General features: G+C 40.0%; 2 protein-coding genes across 2 annotated transcripts; both read right to left on the reverse strand.

Annotated features, from left to right (window-relative positions):
• Positions 1–1,342: 1,342 nt before the first annotated feature.
• On the reverse strand, positions 1,343–3,228 carry LOC130409251 (torsin-1A-like). The gene is made up of 5 exons (XM_056733114.1): positions 2,898–3,228; positions 2,503–2,768; positions 2,114–2,289; positions 1,897–2,030; positions 1,343–1,755 (listed from the first exon to the last, which is right to left on the reverse strand). Exons 1-5 carry the CDS (start codon positions 3,040–3,042, stop codon positions 1,505–1,507), a joined length of 972 nt encoding a protein of 323 aa, XP_056589092.1. The 5' UTR covers positions 3,043–3,228; the 3' UTR covers positions 1,343–1,504.
• An 11,980-nt stretch (positions 3,229–15,208) lies between these two features.
• LOC130409573 (torsin-1B-like) lies at positions 15,209–16,466 on the reverse strand. The gene is made up of 4 exons (XM_056733615.1): positions 16,132–16,466; positions 15,783–15,958; positions 15,563–15,696; positions 15,209–15,432 (listed from the first exon to the last, which is right to left on the reverse strand). The coding sequence occupies exons 1-4, from the start codon at positions 16,315–16,317 to the stop codon at positions 15,209–15,211; spliced, it is 720 nt and encodes a 239-aa protein (XP_056589593.1). The 5' UTR covers positions 16,318–16,466.
• Positions 16,467–17,021: the final 555 nt, after the last annotated feature.

Below are 17,021 nucleotides of genomic sequence, written 5' to 3' on the forward strand. Positions count from 1 at the left end.
CGTCCGAAAACAGCAAAAAAACCATTACAAAATAGGCTTTCATTGTGTTGTTCCAGTCTCCTCCGCTCTCGGTTTGGATTTTGAATGGAACTTTTAAAAAATGGACCTCCTCCTGGTGTGTTCCCTCTCTAAACTGTAAATATTTATCATTCTGACACTGACATTTGGGTTGACTTATAAGAAAATCATACATTTGTTGAGATGCAATTAGACCTTTTCCCACTCATTTGGTAATAAGTAATAATAAAATAACTTAAAGGTTACATGCTTCTAATGTGTAAGTGTAAAAAAATTTATAAGGGCTTTTGTGTAATGAAAAAGCAATCTTCTCCAGCACGTAAGGGGCTGCCACTCTCATACATTTGGCTTGAGATTCAGGCAATTGACTCTTTTCTCACGCTCTCACGCCAGACGCCACATATCCATTTTCTCACGCAGGGTCGCACCCGCCCTTTTTCTGTGTTGTGTAATACAATTTGTTAAACAAATGGCCAAAAATCTTTATTTTGGTGCTACAAACTTTTTTACGTGAAGGCAGCATTTATCCTTGGTGTTTCAAGTCAGTTCTGTGGGGGTGGCTTGTTATGAAAACCTTACCCTAACAGACACTCTAACCCTAACCTTACCAAGTAAATTCACCTATTAAATTATTCACAGACCTAAAACATGGGAAACTGTCACGCCTGGTGCTGTCGCCATCTGACCAGCCTGCGCCACTATCCCCATGGCCCAGGTCCACCTCTGCTCCATGGCCCTGGACCTGTTTCCCTTCATGGGCCTGTCCCGCCAACCCTCCCCCAGTTCCACCTCCTCTCCACCCCCCTCCATGACATGGTTATTTGTAGGGGCGTCTGGAATCCGCCCTAAAGGGGGGCTATGTCACAACTTGGTTCACCACCTGAGGGCGCCTTGCTATTCTGTGTTTTGTCTGTGTTTTGTAAGGACTCCAGTTCCCATCATGCTTTGTCTTGTTATCATGTATTGGTTTCACCTGTGTCCCATTACCTGTTTGTCCCTTCATCTGTGTATATGTAATGGGGGCAAGCTAGTGAAGTGCTGTGCAGTAAGCAGCTCCAGTCTTGTAAGAAATCTAGCAGTGAGGTTGTGAATTAAAACTAACAGCTCACTCCAGCCCTCCCTTTCGAGGAACCATAGAAACTGTGGAAATACAAGGTGAATTCCACGCAAGGAGACCTTTGCATGTACTGTAGACAGAAATAGCTCATTCTGAGGTAATAAACACACAACCCTTCATCAGGTCTTTATATACCTCTTTACATATTTAGTATGTATATTATATTATATATAGTATGAATATTATATTTCCTTTCTGTCAATAGATAAAACTTTAGGTAAAAATTGGACCATTAACTCAAAATTTACAAAAAGATTCACAGAAAAAAACAGATAAAACAAAAGTGAAAAGTAATCCAAGTCAAACTCCATTATAATTCAATGATGTTCAGAGAAATCCAATGACGTTGTGGAGAAAAGTCCCTTTCATCTAGTCATCAACATATAGCAACAACTTCTGTCTGACTGTCTTGCAGCCTTTAACAGAGAAGATTTTCTCCTCTGTGGGGAAGAAGGGCATCTCTCTGGCCACCGTGTCTGCCAGATCATGATCAACAGGGATGTTCAGACTGGCTATTTCAGCCAGGACACACTGACGCACATGCTTCAGTTCCAGAGGCAGGAAAGGTATAAAGTGATCCACCAGGTGATGATCTATGATGCTTGAGTGCCAAAATCCACCTGCACAAAAGTCATGTCAAATAGAAAGGAAATTATTTATTCAGGTATAATATAGTATACAACGGAAATCAGATAACATATTCAGGATCTCGATCACGTTCAGGATTTTGCATAGTTAAATAATATTTCAACAATACATACTACTCTTATCATTGAAGATGTTTTGAAAGATTTGTGTCTCCATTCCCTTGCTGTTCATCTGTATTTCTTCTCTGTCTTTACCCTCTTTCCAGAAATCCAGGGCTAAGTTGGCGATCACATTTCCACCCGCATTGCTAAATACAAAGAGATCATCATGGACTTCTGATCAAAGTTTTTTATAATGTAGGTATTTAATATCACCGGTAGAGGGCATCACCTGAGAAAAATGAAGATTGCTTTGCGGAAGGAGACGCCATCTACACGGGCCGTGTAGTCTAGAAAAGCCTTTATGGTTTCGACCAGACGTGGATTTATCTTGTCCATTTCATCAAATACAAACATGGACCGAGGAAAACTGGATACATTTCCATGAATCCATTGCTTTAGTTGTGCCTAAATATACATGCATATTATTATTTCACTAAACAGTGACATACTATTATTCTCATCCATGATTGTACTACTGTAGGTTTACGTGTGTTTGTTTCCATGGTTACATGTTTGCATTTACTGTTGTGCATTTGTCTATTAATGCTCTGTTGCGTTAACATTCAAATAGGCTTATGTCTGCAAAAATATAGCCTACTATATTGATCACTTACTTACACTGTACATGTCAACCTTGTCTTTGTGTGGGAAATGGAACTCTGATATAAAAGTGATATAATGGTCGCTCTGATCTCCTTTCTTGTAAATGTTACTTGCGATTATTTTAGCCACATGGTTTTTTCCCACTCCTGTTGTCCCGTGGAAAGAGAGCACGAGCGGTTTGTTTGGATTACTGTCGGTCATAAATGATGATACAGCTTTCAGTACAACTTTCGACACGATGTGCTGCCCGTAGAGATTGTCATTTAAATCTTTCTCGAAACCTGAAAAAAAGATAAAAATATAGTTAGTGTAGTTTTAGAATATACACTTCATGTGAAACAAAGAATGCTGTAAACGCATGACGTTTAAGTGTATGATAATGTATGAAAAAGACAAAAGAGTTTGCTCACGTGCAGGAACAAAAGGGATTAAATTATCCCCTTCAAATATTGTGTAGATATACGCGGTAAGACCTATCAAGACATCCATAAAACCTGACGTTAATGTTACGTCGGAAAAAAACAATAAAACTATTACAAAATAGGACGCTTTCATTGCGTTACTTCCAGGATCAGTCGGTTTCGTTTCTGATAAAGAACTTTAGTGAATAACCTCCTCTCAGTGTGTTCCCTCCCTAAACTGCAAATATTTGTTTTCCTGCCATTAAATGCGAAACACACATTCAATAAAATGCACTATAGGCTATTTTCCCCACCTCTGAATCAAAAGGCATAGCTACCTTAAAATTGCTTAAAAATAAGGTCACCAGTGGATGTTTAAAATCGTTGCCACGGTCACATGTTGTTCTTTGTTAAGAAATATCTTTGTTCTTTGAAGCCAGTGTGTTCTTGACCCATTCATTACACAACACGATTTTGTCATTTTGTGTACACATACTTGTTTGATTTAAAACGTGAATATTTTCTTTCGGGGACCTCCGATCAGCTTTTTTTTGTTTTTAAACTTTATTTTTGTTATTAAGCTCCTTGTGTGTTTTTCTACGCATCGGTTTGTCTAACCAGCAGGTGACGCTCCATGCAAACAATTGGGAAAATTCTGACAGCTCTGTGGTACCCTCAACTCTGATTTCGTGAATGAATGAAGTTTTAATTAAATTCATCCATCCATCGTCTTTAATGTAGTGCCACTAACGGCATAGAGAAGGAAGTGCTGTTGGATATTGCACAAAAGTGATTTGAATGAATAGAAAAAATGCTTTTCAGACATATACATATTGAGGCTATAACAGTGTACTTTTTGCTCTTTTCTCCAATTTAAAAATCTATCTACTGATCTTGGTACAACGTTTTCCCATTTCTGCTGGTCCATGTAGGACCTGCGGCAGATTTCACTGCTTTTAAAAAGTTTTTACATCTTTCTCAAACTATGATCCTATGAACATGAGTACGTGACATACTGTCTTGACAGAATGAGGGCTAAATATTTAATAAATTAAAGCTAGTTTTGCTTATCACAAGTTAGCAAGACATAAACAAACATTGAAGTCGGTCTCGTTTCAATGTTTCAATAAAACTTATCTTGAGTTACTGCCAATAAAAATTGCATTACTGCTGCTGCATATAAAGACAGTTTGTTTGTTAAGACATGAGTTCTGAAAATCTTAGGATGCTTTTATAGCACAATCACAATGACCTTGAATGTCAAAAGTCTATGGTACACAGTGGGTACTGAAAGCATTCAGAACCCCTTAATTTTTTCACTCTTTGTTATATTTCAGCCATTTGCTAAAATCTTTTAAGTTCATTATTTTTTCCCTCACTGTACACACAGCACCCCATATTGACAGAAAAACACAGAATTGTTGACATTTTTTCAGATCTATTTCTGAAATATCACATGGTCACAAGTATTTAGACCCTTTTCTCATTATTTATTAGAAGCACCCTTTTGATTTAATACAGCCATGAGTCTTTTAGGGAAAGATGCAACAAGTTTTTCACACCTGCATGTGGGGATACTCTGCCATTCCTCCTCGCAGATCCTCTCCAGTTCTGTCAGGTTGGATGGTAAACGTAGGTGGACAGCCATTTTTAGGTCTCTCCAGAGATGCTCAATTGGGTTTAAGTCAGGGCTCTGGCTGGGCCACTCAGGAACAGTCACAGAGTTAGGGTCATTGTTTTGTTGGAAGGTAAACCTTCGGCCCAGTCTGAGGTCCAGAGCACTCTGGAGAAGGTTTTCGTCCAGGATATCCCTGTACTTGGCCACATTCATCTTTCCCTCGATTGCAACCAGTCGTCCTGTCCCTGCAGCAGAAAAACACCCCCACAGCATAATGCTGCCACCACCATACTTCACTGTTGGCACTGTATTGGACAGGTGATGTGCAGTGCCTGGTTCTCCACACATACCTCTTAGAATTGGAGAATTGGAACTCCATGCGGGATTTCATGTGTCTTGCACTGAGGAGAGGCTTTAGTTGGGCCACTCGGCCATAAAGCCCCGACTGGTTGAGGGCTGCAGTGATGGTTGACTTTCTACAACTTTTTCCCCCATCTCCCGAATGTGTCTCTCTGGAGCTCAGCCACAGTGATCTTTGGGTTCTTCTTGACCTCTCTCACAAAGGCTCTTCTCCTCCGATAGCTCAGTTTGGCCGGACGGCCAGCTCTAGGAAGGGTTCTGGTCATCCCAAACGTCTTCCATTTAAGGATTATGGAGGCCACTGTGCTCTTAAGTGCCTTGCCACAATTCTGTCTCTGAGCTCTTCAGGCAGTTCCTTTGGCCTCATGATTCTCATTTGCTCTGACATGCACTGTGAGATGTAAGGTTTTATATAGACAGGTGTGTGGCTTTCCGAATCTAGTCCAAGCAGTATAATTATCAAACATAGCTGGACTCAAATGAAGGTGTAGAACCATCTCAAGGATGATCCGAAGAAATGGACAGTTAAATATATAAAGTTAAATATATGAGTGTCACAGCAAAGGGTCTGAATACTAAGGACCATGTGATATTTCAGTTTTTCTTTTTTAATAAATCTGCAAAAATGTCAACAATTCTGTGTTTTTCTGTCAATATGGGTGCTGTGTGTACATTAATGAGGAAAAAAATGAACTTAAATGATTTTAGCAAATGGCTGCAATATAACAAAGAGTGAAAAATTTAAGGGGTCTGAATACTTTCCGTAACCATTGTATATCTCAGATTGTTATACTTTGAAAAAAATAAAATTTTCCCTGGACAATTTTCTTTCTTCACCCTGGATGGGAATTATTCAGCTACGTTACAGGACTATGGTAACATGGACCCAAAAGCATAAAAAGCATAAACAGACTAAACACATTAGGTACATGAAGGTCCTAAATATTTTCTTCTTATGGAACTCAAGTTTTAACTCGTGAAGCACAAAACAAATTAAAAACAGCAAAAAAAAAAGTAAAAAAATAATAATAATTCAAGGCAAACTCTTGTTCACTGTCATTCAATAACGTTTATCATTCTTGTCAAAATGGAATGAAGAACATCCTTTCCATCAGCCCGTTACTAAGGCTACTGAATTAAAATTTGTGTAAAAATTAGATATTATCACACAACAATCAGATAAATATAATCAGACACTATGATAGTAAATGTATAGAATGCATCCCTGAAGGTGTCTTCAAGTGCTGAAACATCTATGTTAACAAAAGTGATACGTTTCTTATCTAGTCATCAACGTACAGCATCAGCTTCTGTCTGACTGACGTGCAGCCTTTGTTGTACCCCTGAAAAGGGGAAGATGATTAAATGACAGAAAACTCGCAATCGCTGTTTCTCCACTGCAAGCTTTATGTAGAATTTTCGTAATAATGGACATTAAACAGTTCTTTTTTAAATCAACCTCATTGACATCTTTCTTAACATACATTCAACAATTTTCACAGTACACATTTAAATAAATGAGTACACTTGTTTATAATAACCTATTTGAAAACCATACTCTATAACAAGTATACAAAAAAATACAATAAAGCATTTAAGATTTAAACATTAGGCATTTACAGTTACCTGAGAATCAACTCTTTTACATATTTCTCTTTTTAGTTATAAATGAGTATTAACTATATGACAAATCAATCATAAGCACGTAAATTCACTATTTCAGCATCTTAAATTCTCAATTCACCCTTCATACTGTATACATGCACCTTTGTTACCAAATCAACACTTAATAAACAAGATTACACCTTAAATACACAGATCTCTGAAATATTGAACATACTCGAGCTTCGCACCACATTATATAGGCCTAACGCCATGACCCACGTGCTTAAAATGGAGTCCTAAGCTCGCGCATTACTAAACTAACAATTTCAGCATTTCTAACACACAATCAATAATATACGCGCGTCTGCATACTCTTTTAACTTTATTATAACATCATTTCAAAGTATTGACTGATTATTATACTTCATACCTGAAAAGGGGAAGATGATTAAATGACAGAAAACTCGCAATCGCTGTTTCTCCACTGCAAGCTTTATGTAGAATGGAGAAATCTCGCGAGCTCTCCCCCTAGTGTTCACGCAGACCAGAACAATCGATCCAGAACAATCGATCGTCCAACATATCGTGCCAATTAACTGATCACGGATAAACTCAAAATAACCATTAACAACATACTTATATTTAAATACTTTTCTACATATTCAAAATAGCAAATATATATTTAATATATAATATAACTATATATTTCAGTGTACACAGACTTATGCGTTTTTAAAATACACATGTTCCTTTTTCAATCTGTCACACACTCCCCTACAAGAATAAATGTTGTCTCAACATTCTAGTCTCAGTTCTTTCTGCAAGTCGCATAAAATAATTTTTGTAGTGCAAGAATTTTATATTCAATCTTTTCACAGTCCTTGGCTCATCCCAAACTTAATAGTTCACTTTATGGAGAAAATCAAGAGTTTATCAGAAAGAACAGTCCATAAGTATATCAAAGTGCCAAAATTTTAAAAAGGCATGAAACAACAGTCCATATTCCTTTTGGATTTCAAGAGTTCAACAGTCTCTCAAACCTACAGTCCATAGGGCAAACAGTCCATCATTTTCTCAAAATTTCAAAGTTAAACTGTTACAGGCAATTCTCCTCAGACAAAACATTCCAGTTTTTTCAAAGTGCCAGACTGTAACAGTCTATAATGCAAAGAGTCCTCTGATTTTCGGTTCACAATCTCATATGGACTTCAACAGTTCATGGTTCAAGTTCTAATTTAGTGGATTCTATACACCAAAGGCAACTGGTAGCAGTATTGCTGAACAGGTGGCAACCATGACGACAGACACTGTGTAGGCATGTGATGCAAGTTTGGTTGTGGTGTTTGCAAGATCCCTTTTAGTTGCTTGACATCATAAGACGGTGAACCAAGTTCATCATAGGTTAGTACTCTTGGTGGGTATCTTTCCCTTTTAGGCAGCTGGTAACTTTGTTCTCTATGACTCTCTTGGTCACTTTCAGCAGGCGAAATGGGAGCAGGAACTTGTTCATCGGCAGGTGAGTTAAACTCTTGTTCGGCACTGTCGGTCCTTGCAGGTGGCTCTTGTTCCTCTTGGTCACTTTCCACAGACTACATGGACTCAGGAACCTGTTCCAGGACCTCATTTGGATGCTCATCGGACTCTGAGGTAAGTAGTGGTTCAAGGTTCTCAGGTTCAACAACAAAGTTTGATTGAAGTACTTGTGGAGACGCATAATGAAAGTCAAATTCATCTTCACTTCCCTCATCAGACTCTATTTCACTACTTTGAGGCTTTTTCAACTCTTGTTTCTGTCTGGGTTTTGGATGCGGAGCAGTTTCGAGAGGTAGGTGGTCACAGGGCATTAATAAATTGCGATGGAGGACTCTGGATCGTCCCTTTCCCCTTTCTGGCTTAACTTCATAAATTGGGAGCTCACCACCCATCTGTCGCACCACTGTATGGATGCTATCTTCCCAGAAATTGCGAAGTTTTCCAGGGCCTCCTCTTCGTGTTAAATTCTTTACAAGGACACGATCACCTGACTGCAGTGTGGTGCTCCTAACCTTGTTGTCAAAGTTCTTTTTGCTCCTGTCCGCAGATTTTTTAGCACACTCACTGGCAATTTTATAGGCATCTTCCATTCCATGTTTCCACGTTTCTACATACGCTCTCTGGTTACAGGAAGGCGTTTCTGAATTCATCCCAAACAGCATGTCAACAGGCAGTCTTGGAGACCTCCCATATAACAGGTAAAAAGGAGAGAACCCTGTGACTTCCGAGCGGGTACAATAGTAAGCATACAGTAGCTTATTCAAGCAATCTTTCCAGTTAGACTTTTGACTTTCTGTTAGTGTTCTGAGCATCTGTAATAGTGTCCTATTAAAACGCTCGGCTTGGCCATTGCCTTGAGGGTGATACGGGGTTGTCCTGGAGCCTGTGATGCCGCAGTACTTTTGGAGCTGTTCAAACAATTGATTCTCAAACTCCCCACCTTGGTCATGGTGGATGCGAGAGGGGAAGCCAAATTTTAAGGCGAAATCATTAAAGATGCGATCTGCAGCGGTTTTACCCGATTTGGAAGTAGTGGCGTATGCTTTGGCGAATCGGGTAAAATGGTCTACAACCACAAGAATATACTCAAAACCTCCTTTACAGCGATCTAGGTGAAGAAAATCAATTGAGATCAATTCAAAGGGCTGGGTCGTAACAATGTTGGTTAATGGAGCTCTTGTCTCAAAACAGGGCTTTTTCTGCTTTAGGCATCTGCATGTTTTTGTGACATAATGCTCAATGTCTGCCTGCATATATGGCCAAAAGAAACGTTCACGGATGAGTGAGAGAGTGTGCTCTGTACCTTGATGGCCCATTTCATCATGAAGCTCTCGCAACACTGTTCCTTTATATTTCTCGGGCAGGACCAACTGTGTGCGGGTGGAAGTGGCTCGGCAGAGGACACCATCCTTATCAATGGTAAGTTTTCTCCATTCACGAAACAGGCATTTTGTTTTTAGACTGTATGTCTTGAGCTGTTTCACTTGTGGTTTTAATCCAGACAGCTTGCATTGATATACAGGACTAATTTCCTGGTCATTTATTTGAGCTTCTCTCATCTCATTTACCGACAATGGAGTTATGGTTGGGACTGCTGGGCAGACTTCAATAGAGGAACAGTTTGTTGAGACTGACCATGGAATGCTGGGTCCTTCTTGAACTTCTACCGCCTGAATTGTTGCACCTATCACATCTGATGACAGCTCCTCAGAACACTCATTCATCACAGTCCCCATGTCAAGGGGCAATCTGGATAGTGTATCAGCATCAATATTTTCTTGGCCAGGACGGTATCTGATCGTGAAGTGAAAATCTGCCAATTCGGCCACCCACCTACAGCCTGTAGCATTCAGTTTGGCAGTTGACAGGACATATGTAAGGGGATTGTTGTCGCTGTAAACGGTAAAAGTTGGAGCATAGTACAAGTAATCACGGAATTTTTCAGTGACTGACCACTTCAGAGCAAGAAATTCAAGTTTGCCTGAGTGAAGGTGGTAATTTTTTTCAGCAGCAGTTAAAGTACGGGATCCGTAGGCAATCACACGAAGTTTCCCATTTTGATTCTGGTACAATACTGCACCCAAACCTTGGACTGACGCGTCCGTATGCAGAACAAAAGGCTGTGAAAAGTCAGGGAATGCTAATACAGGTGGCTGGAGCAAATAGTCAATCAATTGTTCGAGAATGTTCTGATGCTGATCAGTCCAGATAATAGGCTTACTCGATGGAACACCGGTTTTCATGCATTTTGTCTTAAGCTTTCTCCGATTGTCTCTCATCTGGGCATTACCTTCTGGAGTGCTTTTTAACAGGTCATACAAATGGCTAGCAATGCGAGAGAAATCTTTAATGTACTGCCTGTAGTAGCTAAGTAGACCAAGAATTCTCCTCAACTCACCAACATTTTTTGGTTGTTTGTCTTTCAGGGAACTGACAGCTTCTGTGTCTGCAGGATCAACTTTACTTCCCTCTGAAGAGACAATTCTACCCAGGTAGCGGACTTCAGGTTTGAAAAGCTCACACTTATTTGGCTTGAGTTTGATGCCATGTTCCTTAAGACGTTGCAGCACTTTCCTTACATCCTGGACATGGTTCTCAAAGGTCTTTCTAAACACCAAGGTGTCATCAAGGTATGGGATGCATATCTCGTCTCGCAGGCCTTCTAAGCACTCTTCCATACACCGCTGAAAGGCTGCTGGGGCATTCATCAGCCCAAAAGGAATTCGCACCCATTCATATAGACCCCAGGGTGTCACGAAAGCCGTCAGGTGCTTACTTTCTCTTGACATGAACCCCTGGTGGTAGGCCTTCCCTTGGTCCAATGATGAAAACCAAGAATTGCCACCAAGGCTGTCCATGATGTCCTGCACTCGCGGAATCGGTTGTCTATCTGGGTGAGTCTTTCGGTTTAGATCTCTGTAATCAATGCATAAACGAAGGCTGCCATCTTTCTTTCTTACGCACACGATTGGGGATGAGTATGATGAGTTAGATTTTTTAATCCAGCCTTGTGCTATGAGGTCATGCAAATATTCTTTCATCTCACGATACAGGGGTTTTGGCACAGACACATAAGTGCGACTGACTGGCTCGTCATCTTTAAGTGAGATACTCAATTGCAATTCTCTGATACACACAATGTCGTTGTCTGATTTAGAAAATGAATGGCACTCTTCTCTTAGCATTTGCTGTACTACCTGTCTCTGGTGTTTACTCAGGTGGCTGACATCAACAGGCGGGTCCCATACATCAGTACTGGTGTGGTCAAGACAGGGTTCCGCTACCTGGATGTGACATACTCCAACAGAGGTAGGGTTTGCTGGCACCTCAAACATACTAGCAGGTAAGACATTCTTGACAAGCTGTACTGTACCAATCAGAGTCTGAACCCAATAGGAGCTACATCATGGTCAGTGTCATTGTACACCCCAATTGTAATATTTGTTGGAGCCCCTTTTGTCAGTCTCACTAGACTTTCAGAGAATTCAAGCCCCTCCGGCCACTGGTGATTCACATTGGGTTCAAAAATGAGTATGCTGTCCTCTTTAACTGGCTGTATATACACTCGGCATGAGACCTGCACAGTACTACGTTTGGGGACGTTAACATGAACTTTTGTAGTCTTTACTGTATACTCACATGAGCTCCCTGCAATCAGAAGTTGAATGAGTGCCTGGACTTTGCTCCTCTTTAGGCTGGGGAATGCAGTTTTCACAGTTCTCTCGAGTATGTTGTTGTTTACGGTGTTAGGTTGTGCTTGTTCAATGGAGTTCACAATTTGTTCTATCACATTGAAACCTATGATAGGGTGAGAGAGGTTTTGACCCCTTGCTACAAGCATAGGAATGACAAGTTCAGCTTTGTGAGATGCCCGGGATGATAATTTGAATGTCACTTCAACATATCCAATATAGGGCATATCAATGCCATTGGCAGCTACAAGGTTTAACATATTTGGAGCCTCAAGAATGTCAGAAACATCCCTCAATGGTACTTCTGGCAAGTATTCCCGTTTCCACACTTCATCAATGACGCATACCTGAGAGCCAGTGTCCCACAGTGCTTGACATCGTTGGCCATGCAGGTAACATTCCACGAGACATTGCCTCCCAACTAATGACGTCACCGGGGAATGCTGGTTAACTTGGGTGCTGCAACGGGTGTGAATACTCATTGTCCTAGAGAAGGTTGACACTGATCTTGTTGAGTTGATGCAAGTTTGCTTATGTTCAGCCCAATGGTGAGTTTGGCAGATCTTAGAACAATACAGTACCTTTTTACATTGCGAACACTGCTTCATCTGCCTCTCTGTCCTTCCACAGGCTCCACATCTCTGGGACTGGTCAGCAGATCTGGTTACTCCCTGTCCCGCGGAAGTAACCCGTCTCCATTTAAAGGAATCTCTCTTGAAGGCTTAATGCCACGAATTCTGCATCCCGCTTGGAAGTGCTCACCACTGCCACATCGAAAACAATGCATGCAACGGTCCTCTGTTCTCTGCTGCTGACAATTGAAACACTTTCTTGCTTGGGAACGAGGAGTCGGTGCATAATATTGTGGAGGCATATACTGAGGTTGAAATTGAGTGTTCACTCTTGCTTGGTTGGCACTCGGTGATGTCCAATAGGGCTGCACTTGACTCTGAACAATTTGTCTGTCAGAAGCTCTCTGTGGAGGAATGGGAAATTGTGGCGAGGCAAAGGCTGGTTGCTGCAACGATTCCCTGATGTGAGCAATTTCAGCATTGAGTGTTTTTAGTGACGCTACGTCAGTTCTCAGTTCTTTAAGTTCTGTCAGCACGTCGAAAGATGATTTCGGCACACTTTGAGTCACACTGGATTTCTTATCAGTCACTTCACCACTGGACTTAACTGCATGGACAACAGTAGTTGTGTGCTGCACATTGGTTTTCTTTTTCTTTTGTCTTTCTGCCTCATTAGCACAAGCACCGTTTAATTTCTCCAACAGAGCCTCATCTGTGGTCCTGGGGTCCAGAAGTAGGGGCTGCATGTCTACTTTTATAATGTCACTTTGTAGACCAGTGAGTACAGTATGCAAGAACATGTTTTGAACTAATTCTGGATCGTATTTGAGGCCTGATTCTGCTTCTTGGGACGCAAACAAGATTTTCTGGCGCAGGTCAAGAACACGCATAAGGAAGTTCTGTGGTGTTTCTTTGTTCCCTTGGCTTTCAGAGGTAAGTTGCTTATAAAGTTCAGTTGCATTTTTTTCTTGGAAGTGAGAGCGCAGAATTCGTCTTAAGGTAGGCAGAGTCAGGTTTGATTTTCCTTCTAAATAGCTCCTTAACTGTAAGCCTGGGGGAAATGGCACGAATGACTGCATCAACTATCTCACATTCTGGGTAGCCTCTGCTCAAACCGTTCTCAATTTGGTGTGCTAGACTTGAAAAAGTTAATTTCTCTTTTTGACCTGGGTCACCAATCTGTCCAGAAATTTTGAAATCTTTTCGCCAAGGTGGGCTGGGGTGTTGGGTACTCACTAACTGTTGTGGGTGTGCAGCACTTTGAAGCTGAGGCTGGACAATGCTGAAATTTGTGTTCGCTTCTCCCAACTGTTGAATTTCACTCAATTTTTGTTTCATTGCATTTTTAAGCTCATCTAACTCCCTTTGCAATCTATCTTTTTCTGTAAATTCGCTTGGTCCGGCGGTCTCATTTTCAGTGGCTGTATTGACTTCTGTAATTTTATCTCTCAAGCTTAACAGTACAGACATGCCGCCATCTTCTAGTTCCGTCATGCCTCCTTCGAGGTGTTGAAGGATATGAGAGATCAAAGACATACGAGATTTAGATGAAACATTCTCTTGGTCTGCTATTTTCAGGAACTCACAAACACCAAGAAGCTTGTCTTTGGGTAGTGGATTTAGCATGGCAATAACTTCAACTTGCATTTCCTCTAGCACTGTTGTCTCCATTTTTACAGTAGAGTGGGCCTTTTCACTGAGTTGGGGCTTACTTGAGACTAAATTAACTTTGTTTTAACTGATGATCTCTGTGGTCTCAGGTTTACGGTTCTTTGCCTCTGTCTTGCCTTTACTGCAGGAACTCTATCCACTGTTGATCTGGGTTGAAATAGGGGATGTACTATATCAGGAAGTGTCGGCCAGGAAAGTGACGACTGTCTTCCGAAAAGTAAATCCCAGCGGAGCCTCCAAAATGTTGTACCCCTGAAAAGGGGAAGATGATTAAATGACAGAAAACTTGCAATCGCTGTTTCTCCACTGCAAGCTTTATGTAGAATTTTCGTAATAATGGACATTAAACAGTTCTTTTTTTAAATCAACCTCATTGACATCTTTCTTAACATACATTCAACAATTTTCACAGTACACATTTAAATAAATGAGTACACTTGTTTATAATAACCTATTTGAAAACCATACTCTATAACAAGTATACAAAAAAATACAATAAAGCATTTAAGATTTAAACATTAGGCATTTACAGTTACCTGAGAATCAACTCTTTTACATATTTCTCTTTTTAGTTATAAATGAGTATTAACTATATGACAAATCAATCATAAGCACGTAAATTCACTATTTCAGCATCTTAAATTCTCAATTCACCCTTCATACTGTATACATGCACCTTTGTTACCAAATCAACACTTAATAAACAAGATTACACCTTAAATACACAGATCTCTGAAATATTGAACATACTCGAGCTGCGCACCACATTATATAGGCCTAACGCCATGACCCACGTGCTTAAAATGGAGTCCTAAGCTCGCGCATTACTAAACTAACAATTTCAGCATTTCTAACACACAATCAATAATATACGCGCGTCTGCATACTCTTTTAACTTTATTATAACATCATTTCAAAGTATTGACTGATTATTATACTTCATACCTGAAAAGGGGAAGATGATTAAATGACAGAAAACTCGCAATCGCTGTTTCTCCACTGCAAGCTTTATGTAGAATGGAGAAATCTCGCGAGCTCTCCCCCTAGTGTTCACGCAGACCAGAACAATCGATCCAGAACAATCGATCGTCCAACATATCGTGCCAATTAACTGATCACGGATAAACTCAAAATAACCATTAACAACATACTTATATTTAAATACTTTTCTACATATTCAAAATAGCAAATATATATTTAATATATAATATAACTATATATTTCAGTGTACACAGACTTATGCGTTTTTAAAATACACATGTTCCTTTTTCAATCTGTCACACCTTTAACAGAGAAGATTTTCTCTGAGGGGAAGAAGGGCATTTCTCTGGCCACTGTGTCTGCCAGATCAGTGTGATGATGTGGTAAAGTCATGTTCAGATTGACCATTTCAGGCAAAACACACTGGCGTACATGCTTCAGTTCCAGAGGCAGAAAAGGAACAAAGTGATCCACCAGGTGGCGATGTATTAGAGAGGATTGCCAAAATCCACCTGCACAAAAGACACTCTGTAACACATGGAACACATTGAATGTACGAATGTAAAAAGAATGTCACCACATACTGTATTCAGGATTTACAGTAGGTGTTAAGGGCTACTTCAACATTTTTTAAATACATACTGCTCCTATCATTGAAGACGTTTCTTAAGATCTGAGTCTCCATCTCCTTGCTGTTCATCTGTAGTTCTTCTCTGTTTTTACCTGCCTTCCAGAAATCCAGAGCTATGTTGTTGATCACATCACCACCTGCATTGCTAAAAATAAAAAACGCTTACACTTTTGTTTAGTGTAGATACTTTATAACATAAGACACATGTGTCGCATAAGCTGAGGGAATCACCTTAGAAAAATGAAGATTGCATTGCGGAATGACACGCCATCCACATGTGTCGCATAGTCCAGAAAAGGTTTGATGGTCTCGACCAGCCGTGGATTCATCTTTTCCATTTCATCAAATACAAACATGGTCCGAGGAAAACGTAGTACGTGCTGATGAATCTGCTCCTTTAATTGTGCCTAAAATACATGCAAATGCCAATTATATCAAGGACTCTGCACTTAAATGTACTATTTTAGTAGCCTAACAGCTTTGATTTGCTGAAATAGTGGTACCTAATTAATTATAATATATAATATATTATTTTTATTTGGGGACAACATAAGTGTATGAACAAGCATTATTTACTTACACTGTACATGTCGACTTTGTCTTTGTGTGGAAAATGATGTTCGGATATAAACATGATAAAATGTTCGCTCTTGTCCCCTAGTTTGTAAATGTTTCTTGCGATGATTTTAGACAAGTAGTTTTTCCCCACTCCTGCGGTCCCGTGAAAGGAGAGCACGAGCGGTTTGTTCGGGTTAATGTCCGTCATAAATGACGATACATTTTTCAGTACAACTTTCGACACGATATGTTGGCCGTAGAGATTCTCATTTAAATCCTTCTCCAAACCTGAAAAAAATCAAAGGTTAAACCTGGACTTCCGGGATACAGTTTCTGAAAAAATAGGAACTGAATAAAACAGTAACTGTTTGAGCATAATGTATGCAACGAAGAGGTTTTCTTACGTTTATGATCAAAAGGCAATACATTATCCCGCTGAGACCATGCATACCAAACTCCAACAACAGCAGCAGCAGAACCACATACAATGGATTCAATGATAAAACCTGACGTTAATGTTATGTCTGAAAACAATAAAACTATAACAAAATACGACGCTTTCATCGTCTCTGTCGCTTCTTGTTCCCTTTAGACTTTCTTTCATTTCTGAAGGAAACTGAAGGGCAAAGTGCACTCCACTCCCAACACTTTAACCCTACAAGTAACACTCATTGGTTTCAACTTGACTCATAAAATGAAAACACACGAAAAAAAGAGCGCATTCTCCACATTTTAATAAAAATACATTTAGCACCCACGAAAACTGCTTATTTTTATCTATTTTAAGAAGAAGATTTTTGATTGTTTTATGCATATATTTCAATCGTAGAGTAACGAGATGGTGCCCTAACCAAACATTTTCCAATGCTAACTGCACTGTAGTGCCTCTACCGGTGACCAGGGCCGGCCCGA

The sequence above is a fragment of the Triplophysa dalaica genome, chromosome 20 (genome assembly GCF_015846415.1).
Source record: "Triplophysa dalaica isolate WHDGS20190420 chromosome 20, ASM1584641v1, whole genome shotgun sequence".
Taxonomy (NCBI): domain Eukaryota; kingdom Metazoa; phylum Chordata; class Actinopteri; order Cypriniformes; family Nemacheilidae; genus Triplophysa; species Triplophysa dalaica.